At 43.8% G+C, this 23,695-nt stretch overlaps 1 protein-coding gene across 1 annotated transcript in view; it reads right to left on the bottom strand.

The window, feature by feature from the left end:
• ME3 (malic enzyme 3) overlaps window positions 1–23,695 on the bottom strand; it is a 141,529-nt gene that overhangs the window by 18,281 nt on the left and 99,553 nt on the right. Inside the window, exons 5-7 of the mRNA XM_082008375.1 lie at window positions 18,698–18,859; window positions 15,581–15,684; window positions 8–117 (exon numbers count right to left, since the gene is read on the bottom strand). Coding sequence (XP_081864501.1) covers window positions 8–117; window positions 15,581–15,684; window positions 18,698–18,859 — 376 coding nt within the window. The remainder of the gene's footprint in view (window positions 1–7; window positions 118–15,580; window positions 15,685–18,697; window positions 18,860–23,695) is intronic.

Below are 23,695 nucleotides of genomic sequence, written 5' to 3'. Positions count from 1 at the left end.
TACTTACCCTGAATATCATCATTGAATGTACAGTATCTGTTCCGGTATTTATTGAGGAGACGAAAAGCGTTAGCATTGGCAAAATCTTCAAACTGGATCAGGCAATTCATGCCGTACCTGCAAGAAAAAGGGTAATTAAAAATGGATAAAAATATTTCCACAATGTAAGATGATATATATGTCTTATATCAAGACAATGTAGCTAAAGACTCTAGTGCAGAGATAAAAATATCCTAAGAGAAATGCATCACAGTCACAGCAAACAGGATCACACCCTTCACAAGGTCCATAGACTCAGAAATATGGACTCACCAAGGATAAATTGTATTCATAATTCAAGGGGCTTCTTAATATGTATACCTATATATATATATGCATCTTTGTACTATTGGTACAACAAATTTTCAGTGGTGTATTTACTGAGGAGCTTCTCAAAGTGAAGGAGATGTTCTTTTGCAATGGATATTGCAACTGCCAGGTTACAATACAGCAAATCTGACTGCAAAGGGAACGTCAGTTAAAGGGACACCACCAAGTGCTCGCTTCAACTGTAGGTGACCAAGAGAGGAGAAAAAACCTGCTTGGAGGATGCCATGGACTGAGTGCTTCACGATGTGATTTCATAGCCACGTTTTTGTGCTTTGGAAGTGTTTCTCTCCACTGAGTTGCTTTGCAGGAAACCAGCACGCAATGACAGCTAGTGACCCGTAGAGTCAAAAGGCAGGAACTAATTGCAAGCTTACCATAACTATCCAGTAATATCAGGGCAAGTGTGCAGTTTCTAAAAATCCGGTACTATTCAGACTGCTCCATATCTATTAACTTTCAGCACTTTGTATGACTCTACGCTGCATTAAAGCTTTGCAAATAAAATCTAAAAGGGCCCCAAGTACTCTTTTCTCACACCGAGATGTGACAGGGCAGTGGGAGAAGCTCAGGGAATGAGTAATGCAACTATTAGCAACCTCTGGGCTGCAGGCAGGTGAAAGGGCTCTAAATAGCTGCACTGTGTTAGAGACCTGAGCCTCCCTGGGACCATAAGCAGTGCAGAGGCAGCATCACCTTACCTACCTCTCATTCAGACTTTCCTCCTTTGCCACAGAAATCCGAGGTAGGGGACACCCTTGCTTTAAATTAGGAATTGATACTGGACAAAACATGCTCCATTTGAGAACTGTGGCTCCTGTCATGAAAAGCTCTTTTCATCGCACTCGCAGTGTGGGCAGTCAGGCTCTCCTGGGAGGGCCTTGAGTTTTTTATTATTATCATTTTCCACTTCAAGTATGTCTGTCAGCAAGGAGACAATGATAAGCACATGCATTGTGCTCCTTTTTTTGTCCATCATGAGAAACTCTTGCTTCATAAACCCTCTGGTCTCAAAAAAGGAAAAGGGCTGGCTCTTACACTTGCTTCACATTCTCTATGCTTGCTTTCAGAAAAGGACCACAATGGGGACAGACTTTTTAGCAGGGCCTGTTGCAACAGACAAGGGGTAATGGTTTTAAACTAAAAGAGGGCAGATTTAGACTAGATCTAAGGAAGACGATTTTCCCAATGAGGGTGGTGAAACACTGGCCCAGGTTTCCCAGAGGGGTGGTAGATGTCCCATCCCTGGAAATGTTCCAGGTCAGGTTGGACAGGGCTCTGAGCAACCTGATCTAGTTGATGTCCCTGCTCATTGCAGCAGGGTTGGACTAGATGGCCTTTGAAGGTCCCTTCCAACCCAAACTGTTCCATGATTCTATAATTCTATGAATGATTTTAGAGCTGTGTATGACTCTCTTAGATACAAAAAGCTCAGATTCAACTCAATGCCTCGCTCCAGTTATGTCTCCCAATATCCTACTAAGCTTAATATTTGCAAAATAATACTAATATATGCAAAAATTTCAATGAAAAATTAGGTGCTTGATGTCTTTGTTGAATCAGGGACATCAGCTGTGGAATCCCTTCTATGGGGTCTGCAATTCAGTGTCATCCCAAGGGAACTGTCACCGCTCCTGTCACCAAAGAGCAGGAAAACGGCACATCTTAGAGAGATGCATCCACCTTGGAGAGCCATGTGTGCAGAGATCCCTGACTGCGTAGAGCACAGCTCCATGCCAGAACATGGTGCTGTTTCCTTTCTCCCAGGCACATTTCGGCTCTATTCAGCTTCTCCTTTGGTGATGTTGGGAATGGATGCAGCACACCTGCAAGGGAGGACATGCCATGGCGGGTGGTTTTCTTCCTGGCTAATGTGGAATTCAATGACTGAGGGCATCTTCAATTTACCTCATGTGCAGTCTGGGTACCTTTCTAATAGCTGGGTATGATCAGAGGTGGACTACCATGCCCAGACCCCACCATATGTGCCATCTCTCCTGAAAGAAAATGCAGTGCAGAGGGATTAAAAATTGGTTTCAACATTAGTCTATATGTATTGTGTGTCATCTGATAGCTGCTACTTCATGAAGTATACTTACTCCGCACTCTGCAATGTCAGAGTTCGGTGAGCCCTCTCTAGGTAGTCAGATGCAAGCATGACTGGTCATACTGGCCAGAAAGGCAGCACCTTCTTGTCTCGTTTACTGTGCTGAAAGGAGCAACAAAAGAGCCCTGTGCAACAGCCCTGTTGTAGCTGCACCACAACCCTCACTGTGGGTAGGGAGGTTTAGGCATGGGTTTTCCAGGGGATCAACAGGCTTTGAAATTCAGCAGGATCTAGATACTCAGGTGGGGAAATGCCAACTTGCAAAAAAGCCCTAGAAAAAGGACTGGACAACTGGTCCCATTGGTTTTCTGACTTCGAACGGGACAAATTCTTTCCTGCACCCTATATGACAGGACACGTTACACAGCTCAACAGCAACTGGAGTCATTAGAAATTTTGCATTGCTTTTTATAAGATGCTCTTAAATTGTCCCGAGCATGCTGCTAACTGCAGGTTACACCGAGTATTTGAGGGACAGACCGCTTATGCACTTTAAGCCTCTCCACTGCAGATTCTGGCAGCTATCAAGAAGACATCCAGTATCAAAATTTCTTCTGAAATGCAGAGCAACACTCTGAAAAGCAATAGATGAAGATTCCCAAACCTCTTTCTCTCTGTAAAGTCTTGGAAGTCAAAATGAACACTGGATATCCAAGGAATTTGTGCAAATAAACAATACATAAAGTGCCTGTGAAAATCAGTTTTCTAATGGATGATTCTCTTATCCATTGTTCGAATGTGTAAGGAAAATATGGCTATGAGGGAGATGACGCACCATCCAAAACATCTGCTAATATCTCACAGCAAAGAATTAGCAAATCTTTAAGTAACTTCAGTTGCTATAGAAACTATTTCTCTAACACCAGTCTTATTATTTAGTTGTATCACTGAGGAAGTAACATTACTGACTTGCTTAATAAAATGATCTCAGCCGGCATTAATGTATGTGTGACCAGCTCTCCAAAGAGTGTAAGGGTAAGTGGGTGGGTTTCCCTGACTACAGAGTCAAATTTGCAAGATTATTAACCTGAACTTTTTTTTTTAACTCTTTTGAGCACAGAATTCTTTCCTCACTTCACATTCCTGGTCTGCAGCATGAGACACTGCACAGTTACTTCTATCTGTTTTTGTCTCTGATAATTTTTTATTAAGCAGAGTACAAGGAAAGTATGGTGGCCCACAAACTCTTCATTTCTCTTCATGCCCCTCAGTATGAATGGACAGTGCTGGAATGCAAAAACTATTCACTCAGGTATTTTTTGAAGATTATTTTCTTTTTCTCTGCAATATGTCCACTGAGCTTTTTAAAGTATAAACCACAATTTGGGGCCTATGTGAGCCTTTGCATAATGTGAAAATTAAAGTTTTTATTAATAAAGACCACAGATTGGTAATGGCAAGACCCTAAGACTGGATGCTTTAAATGAAAGAACCAAATATTTTAGACTTACAGTTAAAGCTGGGAATCTTGGGATGATGATCCTAGTCCTCAAGGACTACTCACCTTACTAGCATTTTGAGAGGACTTTAAAGAACTTGTGCTGCTCAAAGTCACTGAAATTAAACACAAATTAGGCAGCTGACTTACTGAGCCATCTTTAGAAATCCTAATGCTTACTGCTCTTTCCTAATGGTACTTTGGTGGCTGTGTGCAATGCCTCATCTTAGGATGATGTGATCAGCCTAAGGTTAAACTTAGCGAGGACTATGAACAAAACAACTGCTGGGGCCATTTGCAATAACATCCTTGTGAGTATCAACATACTGATTCAGTTTTGCTGTCCTTCCTCCACAGCACAGTAACTCAAGATTTGTGTAACCTGTTTCATCCCAAAGAAATTCAGAGCTCTACAAAGTATTTGGGTGGTATCCAAAAGTAAAATGTAGACAACTTGGGACTGGAGCACAGAATTGCATTAATATGCAACAATGCTAAAAAAAAATCCAGCTTAGGAGAGAAGGTAAAGAATATCTGTTATTGAAAAGGGTGGTCAAAGAGCTGCTACTTGTACTAGAATGTGGCCAATAAAATGCAGCACAGAATGGGATTTCTTCCACTACCTTTACATGTCTAAAATTTGTCTCTGTAATGCCCAGCTATCTCTGCCTGCCTTCTCAGATAACGGAGAGAAAGAGGCATGTCCAAGAGCAACTTCTTTGAACTAGCCTAAGTGGAAAATGGAAGTAGATAACATCTCTGGAGATGCCTCTTTCTCCACAGTCTCTGTGAAGACAATCTAAGATGAACAACTTAAATTTAGATGTCTATCTTTAGACACCTAAATTAGGAGAGAGAGAGAAACATGTTATCTAATTATCGCCGCTGGTTAGGAAGATCTTAAATATATGTCATGCACCCTAGGTCACTTGGCTTATCACCCTTTCAACTGCAATGCAGTTTTTCCTTTCCTTCAAAGCCTGCAATTTCTTTGTTGATCTCTACAGAAATTTCCCCGCTCCATCCCTTGTGTATGGTATCCAAGTGGTCCCCTATCAGGCTACATGGAAATGCTCCAGGATGGAATGAAATATAGTGGCTAGCCTCGCCCCATCATAACATTTTTTAAATGAAAACTGTATTTTGACAAAACTGATTTTACAAAATTATTGTGTTTCATTGGAAACATTGTCGTTTCCATTAAGAAACCAAAATTAACCACTTATTGTTGAAGGAATCATTTTTAGTAAGGTATGCTTTTGTCTAATCAGCTAAGAAATTTTGCTCCGTTTAACTTGTGAGATCTGATATGAATGCAGTCCCAGCTAGTACACACCAAAGCACTTATGCCATGCTTGCTGTCTATAGCTGCAGAATGCCTCTTTTGAGAAAAAGTGATTATAAAGTGAGTATTTGAACAAGGATTTCTGAAGATCCCCTCTGCCACATTTAAATATCCTTAAATTTGTGACTAGAATTCAGTGTGGCCCTGCAGAGAGATCTTGCAAACTGCTGTGGTAGGAAGAGGATCCTGAGGTCAGTCTGCTTGGCTTGTTGCCACTTCTTATAGATTCTTCCATGCTTTGACTGATCCATGTGACTTATCTCCTAACTTTCAGTTCAGACCCTGAAGGAGAGTTTGAAGCCAAGAGCAGCAGGTCACATCAGGTCTGAATGTTTTCCAGTCCAGCAAAGGCATGGCCAGCTAAGGTTGCCTCCCTCCAGTAATCTCATCCTGACCGTCAATGACTCATCTTCCCTAGAGCATTCTATCATCTTCTTGGCATCTGGAACATTAGTAGTTAAACACCCAAAATGTAATTGCCTTTATGTGAAAGGAAAGCTCAAACATAAACTATCAGGATTTCAGACTGACAAGTTACACTGAAACAGAGCAAGAGCCAATATCCAGTTTAGTTTCTTTCATTCCCCAGTTCTTTCCCCCCACTTTCAAAAAAGGAAGGTTTTGGGTTTTGACCTTCTGATTTTGGATTCAAAGCTGTTCCCATTCCTCTTGGGCATACTGAAGAGTGCAGTTCTTGGGATCTCTGCAGTCCTATGTCTCCTTGTGGAACTGGAGCTTCCCCTTAGCATGACAATTTTTACATTTGCAGGCTGTGGAAAAGGATGCTTGGACAGTTCACTCTTGTATCTCTCTGACAGAGATGGTTTTGAAAGAATCAGACATGCTGCATAGAAATGGGGAGAGACTATAAAAACAAAGTCTTTTCTGGTCACTAAATATTACCCAGGTTAATGCCTTAACATTCACACCACAACCACTACAACACATTCACACTCTTCAACAAAAATGAGACTTTTTGGAGTTAAAAGTCAAACTCTGCTGTACTGCTTTGTTGTATGGCAGGTTAATGTCAGGTGCGAACTCTGACATCCTTTGCTGAAGGCTCTGTGTGTTTTTTTCAGATGAAACACTGAATCTATCTTCTCTCTAAAAACAGTTCCTCACTTCTGTCTTGTAACTGGTGACACTACACGAGTCATTATTTAATACTGTCACCATGTCAACTGATTCACTGCTGGCTGCCAGACCACCATCTGGGGACCCTGTTCTCTACCATCTCTGGAATTAATTTAGCCATTTTATAGAACTGGAAAGAAAAAGATGTACTTTGTCAGTTCCTCCTCATTAAAAAAATCACTAGTCTTTCATGGTAAAGATTATGTTGCTGTCCCATTAGTTTGCATATTTTGGAGTTTTGTGCCATAAATAATTATGACCGAAATTCTGTCTTTCTCTCCCATACCTTGCAAAAACCTTCCTGTAAAAATAGCCTTACTGGGAAATGCTTTATAGAATGGTCCAATACACTCATTTTAGTCCAATCTCCAGTCCTTGCCTAGCAAATTTTGCACAAACAGGATTTTCAATTAAATAATTTACTATTGATTAAAATAATAATATAAGACTGTCACTCTAATGAAGGATGACTCTAGGAGCTAAACACATACAATATTACAAGTCTGTTGTAAAAATTACCCCCTGAAAATCTTCATGAAGAAATTATTCCATTTCCTGGAACACAAACAAGCACAGGATTCACTTTATCACTGTACTGTCGTTCTGGTACTATCAACCAAGAGCTACATGGGGGTCTCTGGGCTGTGCGAACAGTTAAGATGCTTTTAGTAAAGTCTGTTTCCCCTGTAGAGGATGATACACATCTCTCTTGGATGAGCACAAAGTGTGGAACAAAAGACTGTGAATCCCAGAAGAGGGAGGCAGATGCTTTCCTGATGACATTGCTTTTAGCTTCTTTATTCAAGAGACTTCTCAATCGCCTGAACAATCTCATTATGCAACTTGGTTCTTTCATCCTCGTTTGTATGCACCTCTTCCAGTTCATCCAGCCTCATTATAAGCCACGAGGTCAGAAAGGAAAAAATTCATGAGGCAGCAGTTACCATTTGAGAAGCATCTAACCAAAACTGCACAAATCAGAACTTCAAGGGTGGCCTGAGGGCCTGTGCAGCACCTTTGCTGACCAGTATCAAAAGGACATGTTTTTCACCATGAGCAGGGAGTATAAAACATTCCTATATGCATGAAAAAACTGTATTTGCAATAAGGTCCAGTTCCTTTACTGGAAGAATCACAAGAAGGATGTTCCAATCCTTGTCTGATTTTATCATTTTATGGCATTGCTTTCAGTCATTCATGATGTAAGCAATCTGCTTTGATGCACTGCAACTCCTACTCATAGTCTTAGATAAAACCAGGCAGAGAAGAACTAAATTGCCTTTACCCTTGTCCTTGAGATCTTCTTACTGCTGCTTGATACACTAGAAACCAAAGTTCTGACCTCTAAGTAAAAGTACTTTTTTTTGGTAAAGGAGCCTGACATTAGAAAAAAATCATGCTTGGCAAGTGACCAGCATTCAGGATTGGAAAAACAAAGTCCACGATAGCAAATTAAACTTAAACAACACTAGCACCTGGGTCTGGCCAGTGTCCTGAGGCCATCCCTACTGTTAAATTGTTAGCATGATCCTTGGCAGGCTTTTGGTCAGACCAGCAGTACTCTGCCGTGTGGGTCAGTTTAGGGGTCAGTTTGGTCAGGCACCTCCTCAAGAGGCCAGCTGAGAGCAGCCCTGCTGAGAAGGACTTGGTGGTCCTGGTGGATGAAAAGCTGGACATGAGCCGGCAATGTGCGCTCGCAGCCCAGAAGGCCAACCGTCTCCTGGGCTGCACCCAAAGCAGCGTGGCCAGCAGGGCGAGGGAGGGGATTCTGCCCCTCTGCTCCGCTCTGGGGAAACCCCCCTGCATTGCTGTGTCCAGCTCTGGAGCCCTCAGCACAGGAGAGACATGGACCTGCTGGAGCAGGGCCAGAGGAGGCCACAGCAATGCTCAGAGGGCTGGAACAGCTCTGCTGTGAGGCCAGGCTGGGACAGTTGGGGTTGTTCAGCCTGGAGAAGAGAAGGCTCCAGGAAGACCTTATTGCAGCTGCCAGGACTTAAAGGGGGCTGATAAGAAAGATGGGGACAGACTTTTTAGGAGGGCCTGTTGTGACAGGACAAGGGGTAACGGTTTTAAAGAAATTCTTTACTGTGAGAGTGGTGAGATACTGGCACAGGTTGCCCAGGGACGTGGTAGATGCCTCATCCCTGGAATCATTCCAGGTCAGGTTGGACAGGGCTCTAAGCAACCTGATTAGTGGAAGGTGTCCCTGCCCATGGCAGGGGAGTTGGAACTAGATAACCTTTAAAGGTCCCTTCCACCCCAAACCATTCTATGATTCTATGATTCAGAGGGAGAAAAGCCCAGTCGTTCCCATAACGTCTTTGCAAAATGTTTTTTCACAAACAAGAGTGTAACAAAACTAGACTGTTGTCGCATCTGACACCAAGGTGGGCTCAAGGCACAGAACAAGATATGCTTTCATGTACCTTAGAAATAGAGCCAGAACCAGAAATCTTACATAAGCAAACACTGGTGCCAAGCTAAGAGGAGGCTTAGAGAAGAAAAAAGTTCATCCCATGTAAAAAGGGTGCAAGGCCCAGGCTCATTTTTGCTTTTGGGGATCCAGTTCCTTCCCACCTCTGAGTCTGCTGATAGCCCAAGTGGCAGCTGAGGTGTGGTTGTTGGGCTCTTTGCAGTAGGCGGGTTATACAGGAGCATAAGTGTGTCCCAGAAGGGTAAGACTTTTCTACTGTCATTCACGTCTGGGAAATCTTACTTCAGGATTGCACTGTTTGCATATTTGTATGTGTTTCTGTCCACAAAGAGGAAACCCAGACAGGTAAAGAGACAAAAGAGACAACAGCAAGAAAAGTTTACAACTTGGAGGCACGGGGCCAGGCAAGTGCACTATTGTTTACAGGGAGAACTTAAAACATTTGTGTGCTTACAGGCTGCAGACAGATGTTACACGAAACATGAGAAAAAGCCTTTCATTTTTAAGACTTCCACATAGCTAAGAGGAAGGCAAGTCTTCCCTTAAAAAACTGACAATGGAAACTAAAATTTTTGTAAATGAACATAGAAGTTAACCTTCTGGTTCTGAATCCACTGGAAACCTTCACTCAGAACCATGATGTGATTTAATAGCATTACTTCTATCACTCATTAACTAGTTCTAATAGTGTTAAAAGGAGAGATGAAGAAATAAGTTAGAAAACATGATCATATCTTACTTTGTTTTGAAATGGAAATGTAATGAGTAAGGTTCATTGATTGCCAGGTTAATCGTAGCATGGTGAAAGTTGGACTGAAGAATCCACATTAGAGGTCATGACTGTTATAGCAGATGTAGCAGTTATGATGGTCGTCAGGAGTGAGACAAAAATGCAATTGCTTTTATGCTAGAATGTTTGGTTTTGAGCCAACAGATGGGAGTTGCAAAAATTTGTAGCCTTTTATATTACAGCCAATACAAAATTTAAAGCCGTAGGCCCTGGGTTTAGAAATCCCATGCCAGGGAGCTGCATCATGAACCCAACAGGAACTCTGCCTGCCTCACCATCGTCTTAGGCTGCAGACTATTTCTAATGTTGGGTAGGAGTCTCACTAGGTTTCTGCCAACATAAACACATCCACCACGCTCTGAGGCATAGAGCCTGCCGCGGATTCAGTGAGTGCTAAATGAAAGTGACCCCTGAAGCACAAAGATAGCAGGAAATCGCTGAATCTCAGATTACTGGAAGCTGGGGGTATGCCAAGGATTGTTTGCCTCTTGTTCCTAGTCATATGCCAGGGCATCTGCTATGAGCTACTGTTAGAGACAGGATACAGGGCAAAATCAAGCCAAGATCAATCACAAAGCTCTTGGGAAAAAAAGTTTTGAAAAATTATAGTCAACCTTCCTTATAATCCTTAAAGCAGCAAAACCGCCCCTCCCCAAACAAACCAACTCTTTCGCGCAGCATGTCTCATGACTCCCAAGCACTAACACAAGCACTAATGGCTGGTATGGCCATTCTTGTGTTTTTGTGCAAAATGACATCATCCTCCTTGCAGTGTATCTGAGGAACAACTGCAGCGGGAGGTACAAGGCTTCCTGGGAACAGGGCATAAGCAGGAGATGCAACAGCATTAGTGCTGACCCTTAGATGTAGCCTTGAGCTACCCTCTGACAGACAACAAGGAATGGAGCCTAACCACCTGCCTTCCACCCAAAGAGATCTTCTCCAGCTACATCTTTTTAAACTGCATATGGCAAACCTGGCTTAGGTGGAAAGCACAGACAGAAAGCCTAGGGCAGAGAGCTTTTCGACATCTGTAAATGCATTATCCCAAAGGATTTGAAGGCCAGGTAATACATTAACACAGAGATCCCGTAACAGCACATCTGGAACTCAATCATTCCTCAGTAGCAGAAAATCAAGCTAATAAAACCTAAATATTGTTCTTTGACTTTAAATATCATCCAGTGGCTAAAAGCAGATCGTAGGAGCTTGCTGATGAGCTCATTTCCACATCAAGGCAGGATACTGGACAGCGGGGGTGGGTCTTCCCATCACCATCACTTCTTCCTTCTGGATGGTGTCAGAGTCCCTCTGGCCATGGCAGCTGGGCAAGAAGAATATCCACCTTGTATTCCCATGAAGGCTGGAGTCAATCTATACCACCAGCCCTGCTAGAGCACTGGTGATGGTGTGCAGATCTTCTAACAGACACATAGATGCTGAGAATGGACTTTAGGTGTTAGCAGTATTACGCAAGGGCTTTGTGGAGGTGCCTAAAGACTTAGTCTTTCAGGATCAATTAGTCAAGCTAACTAGAGCACCTGAATAAATATCTACAGCATCTGAATAAATAACAGATGGGCACCTGTACTGGTGATTTTTTTGTGGAAAGGTGCTGGTGAATTTGTGATCCACGGCCCTGGAGAACTGCTGAAACAGAGACAGCTTTTGTGGAGCTTGTTGGAGAGCACATGGGACCTGACTTGGTACGTTTGCGGGTAAAAGTACTGGGAAGGGATTAGGCAAAGAGAAATCGGGTATAAAACAAGCACAAGGAAAAAACAAACTCATCCGGGCTACTTTCCTCCTTCTCCCATTTTGTGAAACTGAGTGCTTGATCTCCTGACGTCTTCTGTGCTCCGCTGTATGGCACAGGCTGGCAGAAAGCTTCTGTTTCCCTGGTCACCCTGTTAATAAGCATTGATGAGAAAGGAAAGGAGAGTGAAGTTGTAACAACTTAATGAGGCTTCTGCAACACGGTTTGCTGGCATGTGGAAGTGCCTCTTGCAGAGTCTTGGGCCGCATGCTCAGCATCTGCCAGTAAGCAACTGAGGCCAATGTTCGAAACAGAGGCTGGAGCTCAGGGACAGGCCATCCATCAACACCTCTGGTCACTGGGAGCCATCAAGCTGCACTGTTACTGTGCTGATGAAACTACAGAAGGAGTGAATGGAGGAAGACACAGGGTCTTATATCAGATAAGGAAATGATCTATATCAGCTTCTATACTGGTTTAGAAGAAAAAGGAGGAAAGAAGTTTCCAGTGGTAGTTTGCTTTGAATGAGAGTCTGATGATTAAAGAACACTGTTACTGCACAGGCTGGGTGGAAGCTCTGCAAAGTCCAGAGAACATGCCCCAGCACAACTTATCTCCCATCGCATTTTGATTTTGACTTTAATTTGCTCATTTAGGCAAGCCCAAGAAATTCTGTGGGTTACTCCAATTATGATCCTTGGATACTTTAGGTGAATATTTATTCTAGCCTACAAAAATGTACCAGTTCAAGGGTAAGACTGACTTGCCCTTTGCCATGGTAACTGAGAAGAGGGAAAACTGAAGCAGTGTATTTTCCCATACAAAGCGTATTACTCATTGTGAGAAAACAGCAATTTGTCAGGCTGCTTCATTCAGTCATAGGCTAGGCTCAACAGGCCAAATTTTGCACATAGTTGCCTCCCAAGAGGAGCAAAATGTATGGCTTGGAGCTGTTGTTAAAGAGCTCAGTCATTTCATGTGTTTTAGGTGAAAGAGTAATGAATGAAAGTTTAGGCAACAAGAAAACACAGAAATTTATCCAACAGTTTCAGAAAGGGCTTTTCTTTCTAAAATTGCCCAGAAGTCACAGTTTATTTCAAAGTACTGTAAGTGCTAACTCTGAAGCCTCTGATGCACTCCTCGTTTCATTAGAGGTGGCTGTTACGAGACCAGGAGCCCCTTCTGCTGACTGTAGCGGTCTCCAGCTATAGAAAGTTGACATCTGTTTGATATTATTATTCTATTAGAAGAGTAAATCTTCACTCCCCTGACTTTCTTGTGGGCTCTACCACATTCCACTTCAGTGACAAATGACAAATGTCCCTTGAGCCAGCAATGATTTGACAGGGTGGAAGGTACTCCTACAGAAGAACTGACAAATGGTTTCCATGAGAAGTTGAAGTGCCTTCAGGAAGTGGATAGAATTTCTGCATGAACATCAAGCTGAAAAGGAAACCCTCAAATTGCAAGAGATTTGTGGCAACCCAAAAAGTTCCTCCCCAAGTAACTGAATTTGCATGTGACATTATAGACTTGCATAAGAAATCACAGAAGACTGAAGATCACACCAGTGCGTTCTCACAGGTTTCCTCACATGTGGAAGCAGGCTACAATAAAGCAGCATGTTCTTGACCTTCTGAACAATTTCTGCTTCCTTTTGTAACTGAAGTTAGAGCTCCTACTGGGTTGCATCCAGTCATTCCAGTGGAAATCTGAGACCAAATGAATCTGTTTCATATAAGTTTGCCAAACCCAGGCTGATAGCAGGATTATTCACCAGCCCAGAGCTCACAGAGGATCACACTCCAACAACTCTTTAAAGTATGCTGGTGGTGAGGATGATAATATAGGGTAATAGCTCCTTTCACTCAAGGATCTCCAAATACTTTACAGATGTGAATGGAGAAGTGCAAAGTGGAGTTTCCCAGTCCCATGTTGCAGGGAACTTTCTGTGGGCTTACCATGTTCAAGCAATTCATGCTGGCTAAGAGAAATAGAAAAGCTGGGACAGGGGCCCCAGGAACTTGATTCCCACTACTTGGATGAAAGCATTAAACATGACATCACCTCCTCACAAGATAAGAGTTCATTGTTTTGTGGCTGAGTGTCTTCTCCCTTTAATGTGGAGATTAGCTCATATAAACTAAACACAGGAAAGTAACAGCCAATCCCCTCCTCTGCAGCAGCGAGCACAGATAAAGCAAATTGTCCTTCTGGCCCTGTCACTGGCATCGCGGGAGTAATGCGTACAATGAGCTTTGCATTTACCACCACAAGCATAAATCTTAGAGCCAAATTCATGATAGTCCATCAATGAGACCATCATCTGGGTTCTCACTCCATTGTTCCCATTCTATCATCAACACCAACACTGCAATACCCCTGTGGTCTCCTGGCCAGAAGGAAGTGGGACAGTTTCCTTGAAGGATTAATTAGTGACTACAATAAAAACAAACAAAAACCCCACAAATCATCCCTGACAACTCTTAAACCCTGACAACCCTTTTCTATTTGTAGAGCCTCTTGTGATTTCCTAGTTGTGTTTTACCACTGTTCTAGCCTCCAAAAATTTCTTCCCCCTAGATAACCCACAAGTATGTAACATAATACTACACTGCAATCAACTGACATTTCAGTCAAGTTTCTTGCCAAATATAAAGAAGGACAAACCAGAGCACAAACACAAAATTCTCTTCTCTGCAGTCATCCTTAGGGATTTTTAATCCAAAAGGCTATTGTGTTCCTGTTCACAGATACAGGAGCTATAGCACTGACAGACACAGTAAGTGGGCAACTGCAGCTGGGAGGGTTGATGTACTGGCAGGCCATCATACGGGCCATGTCTACACCATGCTGCTGAACAGCAAAGGAGAGTCTCCTGTCCTAACAGCAGCATTGCACATTCACAGATTGCAGCACAACGCTGCACAGAGCCATTCCGTCAACAGATGCTGAAATTCTCCATGATGCACTCATCCCTCTCAAAACTTGGTTCGTCAGCTGTGACTGAATGGTCCTCAGCAGTTCAGCCCCTACTTCCTACCTCCCTCCACCCACACCCAGCTGGGCAGTCAGACTGTACGTAAGGATAGGCTTCTCGGTGGACGGGTAGGTGTTGTCATTAGATGCTGGACATGATGCCTCCTACCTCAAGGGAGACAGGATGAACTGAGTGCTGATGACACACGTACCACCCGCTCCCTTCCAGTTATGCAAGAACACACACACACAGAGCTGGCTGGAGACACAGAAAGAGAGAAGATCAAACAGCTCCTTCAGCTGTGAAGAAAAGACCCTACAACATACAGACCAGCAGCAGCCTATTAATCAGGCACAGACTGCAGCTCTCTGCCACTCCTTATCAATATCATCTGCTCCTTTAGAAAAGGCAGAAAAAGCTGCTTAGGAGCTTGGGGCTTTCAAAATATTATTTTTTTTTCCTTAACAGTTGTTCTCACTTTCCTCCTTATAGTAACCTCTCCAGATACTCATGAAAATTTTAATAGATTATCTTTTTTTCAGAAAGAAGAACTCAATGCAGTGCAAGAGATGCACATGCAGCACTGAGGTTGTGGTTCTACTCTTCCCATGTCAAACTCCCTGCTACATCAGAGACCCTCTATCCCAGCTAGTCAGTAAGAATGGAAACAGCACTCTCTCTGTCCCACCATTAAAAAGACAGTGCTTATAATCCTGGCATGCTCTCTCTGCAGACTTGAATGCCAGCAGGGAAGCTCCTATTTTTAACAAAGTGATAGACAGGCAGTCTGCAGACCCACACAGACATCACTGTGTGGAGTGACTGCCATTTCCAGTTAGATGATTTCCTTCACAATGGTGAAAGCTAGAAACTTCCTTTACAAAATGTAAACAAACCAAAGTTTAGATTCTCCCTAAGCTGAATGAGGCTCATAAACGCACGATGGAGGCCAGATATAGCCCACAGGGCATATGTTTGACACCTCTGGCCTATATGGACAGGAAATGGTTATAAATAGTCAGTCCCGTTTCAGTTCTCTGAAGACAAATATTTTTGACACTGAGTGCTCCAGCACAAAGAGTCATTTGTAGACCACCCAGGAGACTTGCATTTAAATGACCTTTCTCTGCTAGGATGATCAATTATACTAATGTTTATTTCACGAGTTGCAACATTTGTTCTTAAATGGAAGCAGCCCAGAGGAGCCATGTATATAATCCCACTTACTTGTCGGTAACTGCCTGCATAAACTCGTCAATCAGTTCGTCGTACTGTTTCCCACGAACCCTCTTGTGTTTCAGTCCAATATAGAGTGGATCACTCAGGAGAGCCTAGGACACAAAGCAATTCTGTTGACATCTTCTCTTCCATGGACAGATGGAAATTTATGTCCCAGCCTACCCAAAAAGTTTGTTTGTTGTGGTCATATGAATTTTACTTACTATGCAGTGAGGGCCAGCCCACACAGCTCTTCCCGAGCTGAAAGTGTTTTCGTAAGAAGTCAGATTGTGCTATGGACTATCTTTTGGTGTAAATAAAGTCACAGGGATGTAATGCTTCTTGACTGCTGTAGGAAATGGAGCTCTGCATCCTCAGAACAGCTCTACCAAAAGCTCCCTTCCAAAGCGCCTCACTCCTAGTGAATAAAACTGACCTTGTGTGGGGAGTGTTTACTGTTCATTCAGTTCTTAATTTTGCACTGAAGGTTACCAGGAAAGCTGTTGACCATAAACAGTGCCTTCAGATCACCTGAAGTAACTTGAAATGACATGTGTCATACAGGCCTCCAGGTGACAGCCCTGGGTTGACCAGAACCAGTGATCAGATGCCAAAATGTTCCCCAGCCCTGCACCTGCCTAGCACTTACCTCCAGCCATCTGCAGGTGTCAAGGCAGGGTATTTTCATACAAAAGATTAGTTTATTTTTTGGCTCCTGCTGGGAGCATAAAACCAGGACATTCCTCCAACCAGTCCAGCAGGTGTTAAATCAGGACCCCTGCGCCACCTAAAAAGGACTGGGTCAGCATGGAAATAGCACATATTTTGGGGAAAATTACAAGACAAACAGTGGCAGGAGACAGGTGGGCCAACATCTCCGTGAGTCACTGCAAAGCAACTCTACTTCCCTTCCAATTTCAGGAACTGAATCATCCACATGAGAAGGGGACGAGCCATCTCAGTTCTATTGTCCTGCAGCCATATGTGCCCTAAATATTGGCAGGTATGCTAAAATCAGATCTGTTTTTACAGCCACAGCTGTTTTCCCTTAGAAGGAAAGACGAAAGAGGTTTTAATCTGAGTTTGATACATTAACTCTTCAGGGCCCTGAAAGAGTTTATCTTTTTTTGTTTTTCTGTTTAGAAAGCCAACCCATTTGCATTACTTCACTGATTGCTCCCATAGCGCCACGTGCTCTGGGGCTGGTTCATGGAGTATAAAATTGTCCCACAGGCAAGCTGAGAAACGCCAAGCTCTGAAAAAAGACCCATTTGCTGAAAACACAAAGTATTATGGACTGTCAGAAAGACAAGCTGGGAACTGATGCTAAAAATATAATGCAACTGCTATATTTACTCCATTCTACCTGAGGTTCCTGTGTTAGCAACACAGTCACCCCAGGCTTATCATATATTAATAGGCAGAGATGAACAGGATGAATGCCTGTAAGAAGTGTCTTGTTTCTGCACATAAATGAGTTTACTCATGGGGCAGGATGCTTCTAGGACATGCTTAGGGTTTGGTTAAGCTGAGTTTATGCACATGCAAAAGACATTAAATAAATAAACAAATTATTTATATTGAAATATATTGCTCATATTGCTGGAAAACTGCAACTTCGATATCTTAATCCCAAATGTGGAATTTGCCTCCACAGAGAAGTTCCTGGACACATAAGTTACACTTGATCTTGGGCAGAACAAAAGTGCCCAAGGCTGACTCTGGGAGTCCCTTTTTCTGACACCATCTTACCCTTGGAGATGCCTAAAAATCACTGGTGCCACTTTGGATTTTAGTGTCCCCTGGATACTGAGATAGAAACAGATGGTCATGCACGGTCAGAAGCTTCCCATGGGAAGGGAAGCACTTACGCCCAGGTCCCTCTGAAGGGAAACTCCATCTGGGTGGCTCAGAGCATGCTAGCACTCAGTGGTGTGCAGACCAGCATGGAGGAGAAGGAAGAGATGAAGGAGCCAAAGTCAAGTCAATACTCTATTGACTGGAAACTTCAAGAAGTGAGACATTGACACTTAATTCCTGGTTTAGCCTCAGAGGGTCCAAACTCAAGAGTTACCACTTCTCCGGAAAGATTGTGGATCAGGCTGAGATGAGCACACCCTATATTCTACCAGTCCATGACAGGCCTTTGTGTTAAAGGGATAAAATAATCCTGGGATCAGAGATCAAAGAGGTAACTGGGAATCTCATGTTGGATGTCATCTATGGCCACTGATTTTCCTTTCTTTCATTCTTTTCAAGTGTCCAGTGTGAGACACTTGGGGATGGAGTGAAAGAGGTGCAGAAAATCTAGCTTTCCAGTGAGTACAGGCATGGCCAAAAATGTTGGTACTCATCTGTCTTCATACACAAACTCAAAGCTCTTATATCCCAGATTTGTTATTTCTCGCAAGAAACGTGTGTTTGGTTTACTCAGGGTCAAGTGAGGCACAAGTACATTTTACAAAAATGGACAAATCAGGGCCGTCACAAAAAACTACTGGATATTCATTTTAAAAAAGACATCCTCGCAGATGTCCATTCTGGCATGGCTAAAATGTTGCACTTCGGCCCGTCTGAGCCAGAGTCATAAAGCAAAAATCTCCAAACAGATGGGAGTCCTCTTGTCTGGTTATCATGTACAGTGAAGTGTGCAATCTGACAAAACGCTGAAATTAATCATTCCCAAACCGCTCACCAGGGATTCTCCATTTTCTGGAATACAGTCACCTCTACGCACACACACGTATCTGTCTGTTTTCTCACAATTACCAGAGGAAGAATAAATCTGGGACTTCCTGTACAAATTCTTTCAACTCACCTTGCCATGCTGAAAGGTGGAGCTGACCCTTCAGCTCCAACTGGCAACACTCTGAGTCTTCTCATCAGGGGACCATGGGGCTATTTAGTGTTTATTATGTTCTGTTTATTTCAGTTCCCCATAAGAGCAAGTTTCTTGAGCATCAAGCAGGAATGAAACCTGTCCACATTCCTGCAGTGCTGGTCTAGCTATTGTCTCATCTTGGATGTATCTGGCTTTGCCTCCACATTTAGGGAACTGGCTCAGATAAGCATTAATCTCAATCCCTTCTCCCCTCTGACAGATTTATGAAAAAATGTAAGTCTTACCTCGTTGTCTGTGCCAACATCCAGCAGGACAGGGAGACACTGTTGTGGGTGAACTCCACCACAAGCTGTGTACAATGCAAGCTTCCCCACCGGGATACCCATGCCGTAACTTCCTAGATCTCCTAAACCAAGAATCCTCTCTCCATCTGTCACCACGATAGCCTAGGAGGGTCAAAAGAGACTGTTGTATGGTGTTGCCAAGGCTCTAGAAGCAAAAGCAGCTCCACTGTCTTCACAGCGATGCCATTTTGCAGTTGCATTGTGCTATGGATATTTGCTCCTTCTAGATGACAACACGTTAATTAGCTGTTAGTGATAAAGGGCTGTTCATTTTTGGGGGAAGAGAGAGTGTGGCTGATGGGTAGCTGCTCACAGTGTGGGAGCAGCTCTGCTTGCCAGCACTTAAATTCACTTGTAGAAGAGCTCAACCACCATGGCTCTTTGTGCATCCCCAGCTGTATAACCAGAAGCTGCACAAAAGAGATCTGGCCTTGATTTTTCCTTTCCTTTTTTTCTGGAAAAAGAGCTCCGTAAAAAAGTGCTCGTGCTTATGAACTGCATCTGTGGAAGTAACAAGCTCATGTCTCCACACCGTTGCAGAGTAGCTGTGGAGTAGCCAGCATCAGGCCATCAAAACAAAACTCATTATAACTGGGTCCCTTTGCTTCTGGTGCCCCTGACTGCAAGGCAGGTAGACAGAAGCCATCAGCACGGGCAGCAGCATGGACTGCGGAGGGGCTCCCACTCTATGTGTTCAATATTAGACCCTTCCTTCCCCAGCCGGGAGTTAAACAATTGCCATTTAACTCTTTGTGCAATTGGTCTTTTGCATTTCAGCAATACTGTTATGTGCTACCTCACTGAAATCTCTGATCCATAATTTTCTGTTTTTCTTTTTACTGTATCATTTTTCAACTGGTTTATCAGACTGTAGGGGACTCAAGGGCACAGTCTAGCTTGGATTTCAAAGGAGAAGACTGCAGAGAAGTTCTTTATTTGCTGATCTGCAAAGTTAAGGCTAAACTTAGGACATAAGCACGCATGTGCTTTAGTGAGAAGTAAGAGAATGGGGGGATTAGAAGCTACCTCAATAGATGTACTTCCTTGGAGGGGGGATATAATAAAGATGCATTGATTTATTGCTGTGATGGAGAAGCATTTCCTTGTTTAGGAATGGAATCACAGAATCACAGAATCACTAGGTTGGAAGGGACCTTCAAGATCATCAAGTCCAACCATTAACCCAGCACCACCATGCCCACTAAACCATGTCCTGAAGTGCCACATCCACACGTTTATTGAACACTTCCAGAGATGGTGACTCCACCACCTCCCTGGGCAGCCTGTTCCAATGCCTGACCACTCTCTCGGTGAAGAAATTTTTCCTAATATCCAATCTAAACCAGTTCCTGGTGCAACTTCAGGCCATTTCCTCTTGTCCTATCACTAGTTACTTGGGAGAAGAGGCCAACACCCTCGTCGCCACAACCCCCTTTCAGGTAGTTGTAGAGAGCGATAAGGTCTCCCCTCAGCCTCCTCTTCTCCAGACTAAAGAACCCCAGTTCCCTCAGCCGCTCCTCATAAGACTTGTGCTCCAGACCCCTCACCAGCTTCGTTGCCCTTCTCTGGACACGCTCCAGCACCTCAGCATCCTTCTTGTAGTGAGGGGCCCAAAACTGAACACAGGATTCAAGGTGCGGCCTCACCAGTGCTGAGTACAGGGGCACGATCACTTCCCTACTCCTGCTGGCCACACTATTGCTGATACAGGCCAGGATGCTGTTGGCCTTCTTGGCCACCTGGGCACACTGCTGGCTCATGTTCAGCCGGCTGTCAACCAGCACCCCCAGGTCCCTTTCCGCCGGGCTGCTCTCCAGCCATTCCTCCCCAAGCCTGTATGGGGTTGTTGTGACCCAAGTGCAGGACTCAGCACTTGGCCTTATTAAACCTCATACAGTTGACCTCTGCCCATCGATCCAGTCTGTCCAGATCCCTCTGCAGAGCCCTCCTGCCCTCCAGCAGATCAACACTCCCACCCAACTTGGTGTCATCTGCAAACTTCCTGAGGGAGTACTCAATTCCCTCATCCAGATCATCAATGAAGATATTGAACAAGACCGGCCCCAGAACCGAGCCCTGGGGAACACCGCTTGTGACCGGCCACCAGCCGGATTTAACGCCGTTCACCACAACTCTCTGGGCTCGGCCATCCAGCCAGTTCCTCACCCAGCGAAGAGTAAACCTGTCTAACCCACGAGCCACCAGTTTCTCCAGGAGAATGCTGTGGGAGACGCTGTCAAAGGCTTTACTAAATAAACCTCTTGCTGCACTTCCCTATTTCAGGAAGAATCATACTCATCTCTTTCATTGCCCTTTCCCTGCATATTTCAGATGATTAAAGAGAGAAGCCATGGAAGGGCTTAAACTTTCACACTATAGCTTCACAACGAACAACCAAACGCTCTTATTCGACATAAACTATATACACATCCCAAGGCTATTTTCTCCCTCAACATAAACCACTGTTTGCAACAGCAGAACAGAATTACATTACATTACATAGCTCAGGAATAAGCCCGAGGAGAAACTACAGATACAGAAGACACATGGATCTATTCTGCTTTCTACATCTATTTTGCCCTCCAGCAAAAAAACCCTCTGGTAGTTTCTGGCATAGTACATTCCAGGGTTGTAATGTACATAGTAATAGTGGCAATCGCTATGTAATAGAGATTATTTTGAAGTGGTCCTGCTATATTTAGAACATTTGTTTTTGTGCTGTTGCCAGTTCCTTGTCAGTAGGAGTTAGAATTCTTAGAAGTGAACCTTCAGTGAAAAACCTATTAAAACTAAAATGACTATACACCTATCCTTAGGCTAGGTTGAACAAGCCCCGCCACGGGAAATTCAGAGTCATGGCAGTGATACACTTATCCACCTCCATTTTCAAACATTTCCCTATTTGTTTTTCCTTCTGAGTCAATGTGAAGTGTTAGTGATGGGAAAGTCTCTTTTTCGGTGGGCTCCATCTGTTTCTGGGTGTGCGCTCACTTCTTTACCACATCCAGAGGATGCAGTTGGGACTGGAAGGCACTTATGGGAATAGGGAAAGCAGCAAGCATGTACACAACTACAGGTTTATCCTGAAATGGATGCAAATTAAATGAAAAGGAGTCAAAATCCTAATTATGCAGGGAATACCTTTGTTTTAAAACAAATTAATTTCTAATGAACCAAGATATTTCTCTGAAGCACAGATCCCCTTTCATCCAAATAAATAAGTGTTCTCAGGCAAGCCTAAAAACTTCTTGATAGCACTTATATACCGGTCGGAGAAAATTTCTTCAGTCTTAGATGTGCTGCACTCTATAGGTGCAGCACACCAAAGCTCCCCAAGGTAACACCGAAAAATATAGAACAGAAAACACATCACGGGACACTAACTGATGTCTGTATGAGAGAGGGGAAACTGGATTCACTTTTGGTTGTGGCTCTTTGGATGTAAAAAACAACAACAAAAAAGCACAAAGTTTCAGCGCGTACCTGATATACAAGCATATTAATGTTGTTAATTGCTCACGTTCCTGTGATCAAAATTCAACAAACAGGCCATTAATCTCTGGCTGAGCATGACAGACCCTTCAAACTGAACCACTGGTTTAACAATTAGGAACCTGTTTTCTACTTCCAGCTGTGCTACAAATTTTCTTGATGACTCTAGTCAAGTCTTTGGCTAAAAGTTAGGTGTGCAGTTCAAGCCAATCATCTAACCGGTTTCTAAACTTCTCTGATAGCTGATGGGGAGAGACCAAAACCTCCAGAGTGAATCTCCTCTCTCAAGCAGCTGCTTTGTGAAGCGATGAAAGGGCTATTTCTATTTGAAGATGCTCACCTCCATCTTCACTGATCACAGCAGAAGTACTCACAAACTGAGATTAGGCACTGAGTCTTCGGGCAGCTGGTGTTAACTGAGATGACTCTGGACCACAAGGCTGCATGTAGCTAGCCCAGTTTTGCAATGCCTAAGCAGAAGGGATCTGGCCCAGCCGTGATCCAGAGCACTACGCCGATCTCCAAGCTGCCGAGGCAATGCAGAGAGGCAAGTGTCACTGCTGGCATTCCCACTTCTCTCTACTGATTGCATGAGGTCCGCCTTTACAGGATGAAACCATACTCTGCCTTGAGCGCACCAACAAAAAACGCTGCATGGAAGGACTTGTATGAACAGCCTGTACAGCAGTAATCCTGACGGGGATTCAAGATGCTGAGTGCACTTCTAGGGTGAGCATCCTATGGAAGGAGGGAGGGAAGGAGAGAGGGAGGGAGGGAGGAAGGAAGGTAGGAGGGCCGGTCCAGTAGCTTGCAGAGCAGCACGCTTGTCTAGGAATAGGAGATAGGGTTTCTAGATTATCCTCACTTTGAGACGCTTTGAACTCTTAGCTGCAAGGATGACACCCTACCACAGCACTATCCTGTAGGATGACTCTCTGAATTCCCCCTGCTCTAGTTGGGCCATCATGTGGAAAAGAGAACAAGATTAAACAACCAGAGAGAAAAATGGGAAGGGAAGGCACTGCTGAGGGCTATCAGCATTTTATCCAACGCTTCTTCATGGCAGGATTCATTAGCCACCCTGGAAGAGACACAAAAACCCCACACTCCCACATGAGTATGCTCAGAAATGGCTTCTTTCACTGCTCCTGGCACTCTGATTCTTTCAGAGCAGTTGTACTGGGTTTGCCTGGCAAGGTTTTGGTAGCGGGGTCTGCAGGGGCGGCTTCTGTGAGAAGCTGCTAGAAGCTTCCCCCATGTCCGACAGAGCCAGTGCAGCCGGCTACAAGATGGACCCACCGCTGGCCAAGGCCGAGCCCATCAGTGATGGGGGTAGTGCCTCTGGGGAATGGAGTGAAGAAAAAAGGAAAGTTAAGAAACAGGGAAAAAAACCCCCTTGTGGCACTACAGATGGAGAGAGGAGTGAGAAGATGTGAGAGGAGCAGC

Source organism: Phaethon aethereus (genome assembly GCF_964289735.1).
Source record: "Phaethon aethereus genome assembly, chromosome: 1".
NCBI lineage: Eukaryota > Metazoa > Chordata > Aves > Phaethontiformes > Phaethontidae > Phaethon > Phaethon aethereus.
This window is presented reverse-complemented; position numbering and strand designations above follow the sequence as displayed.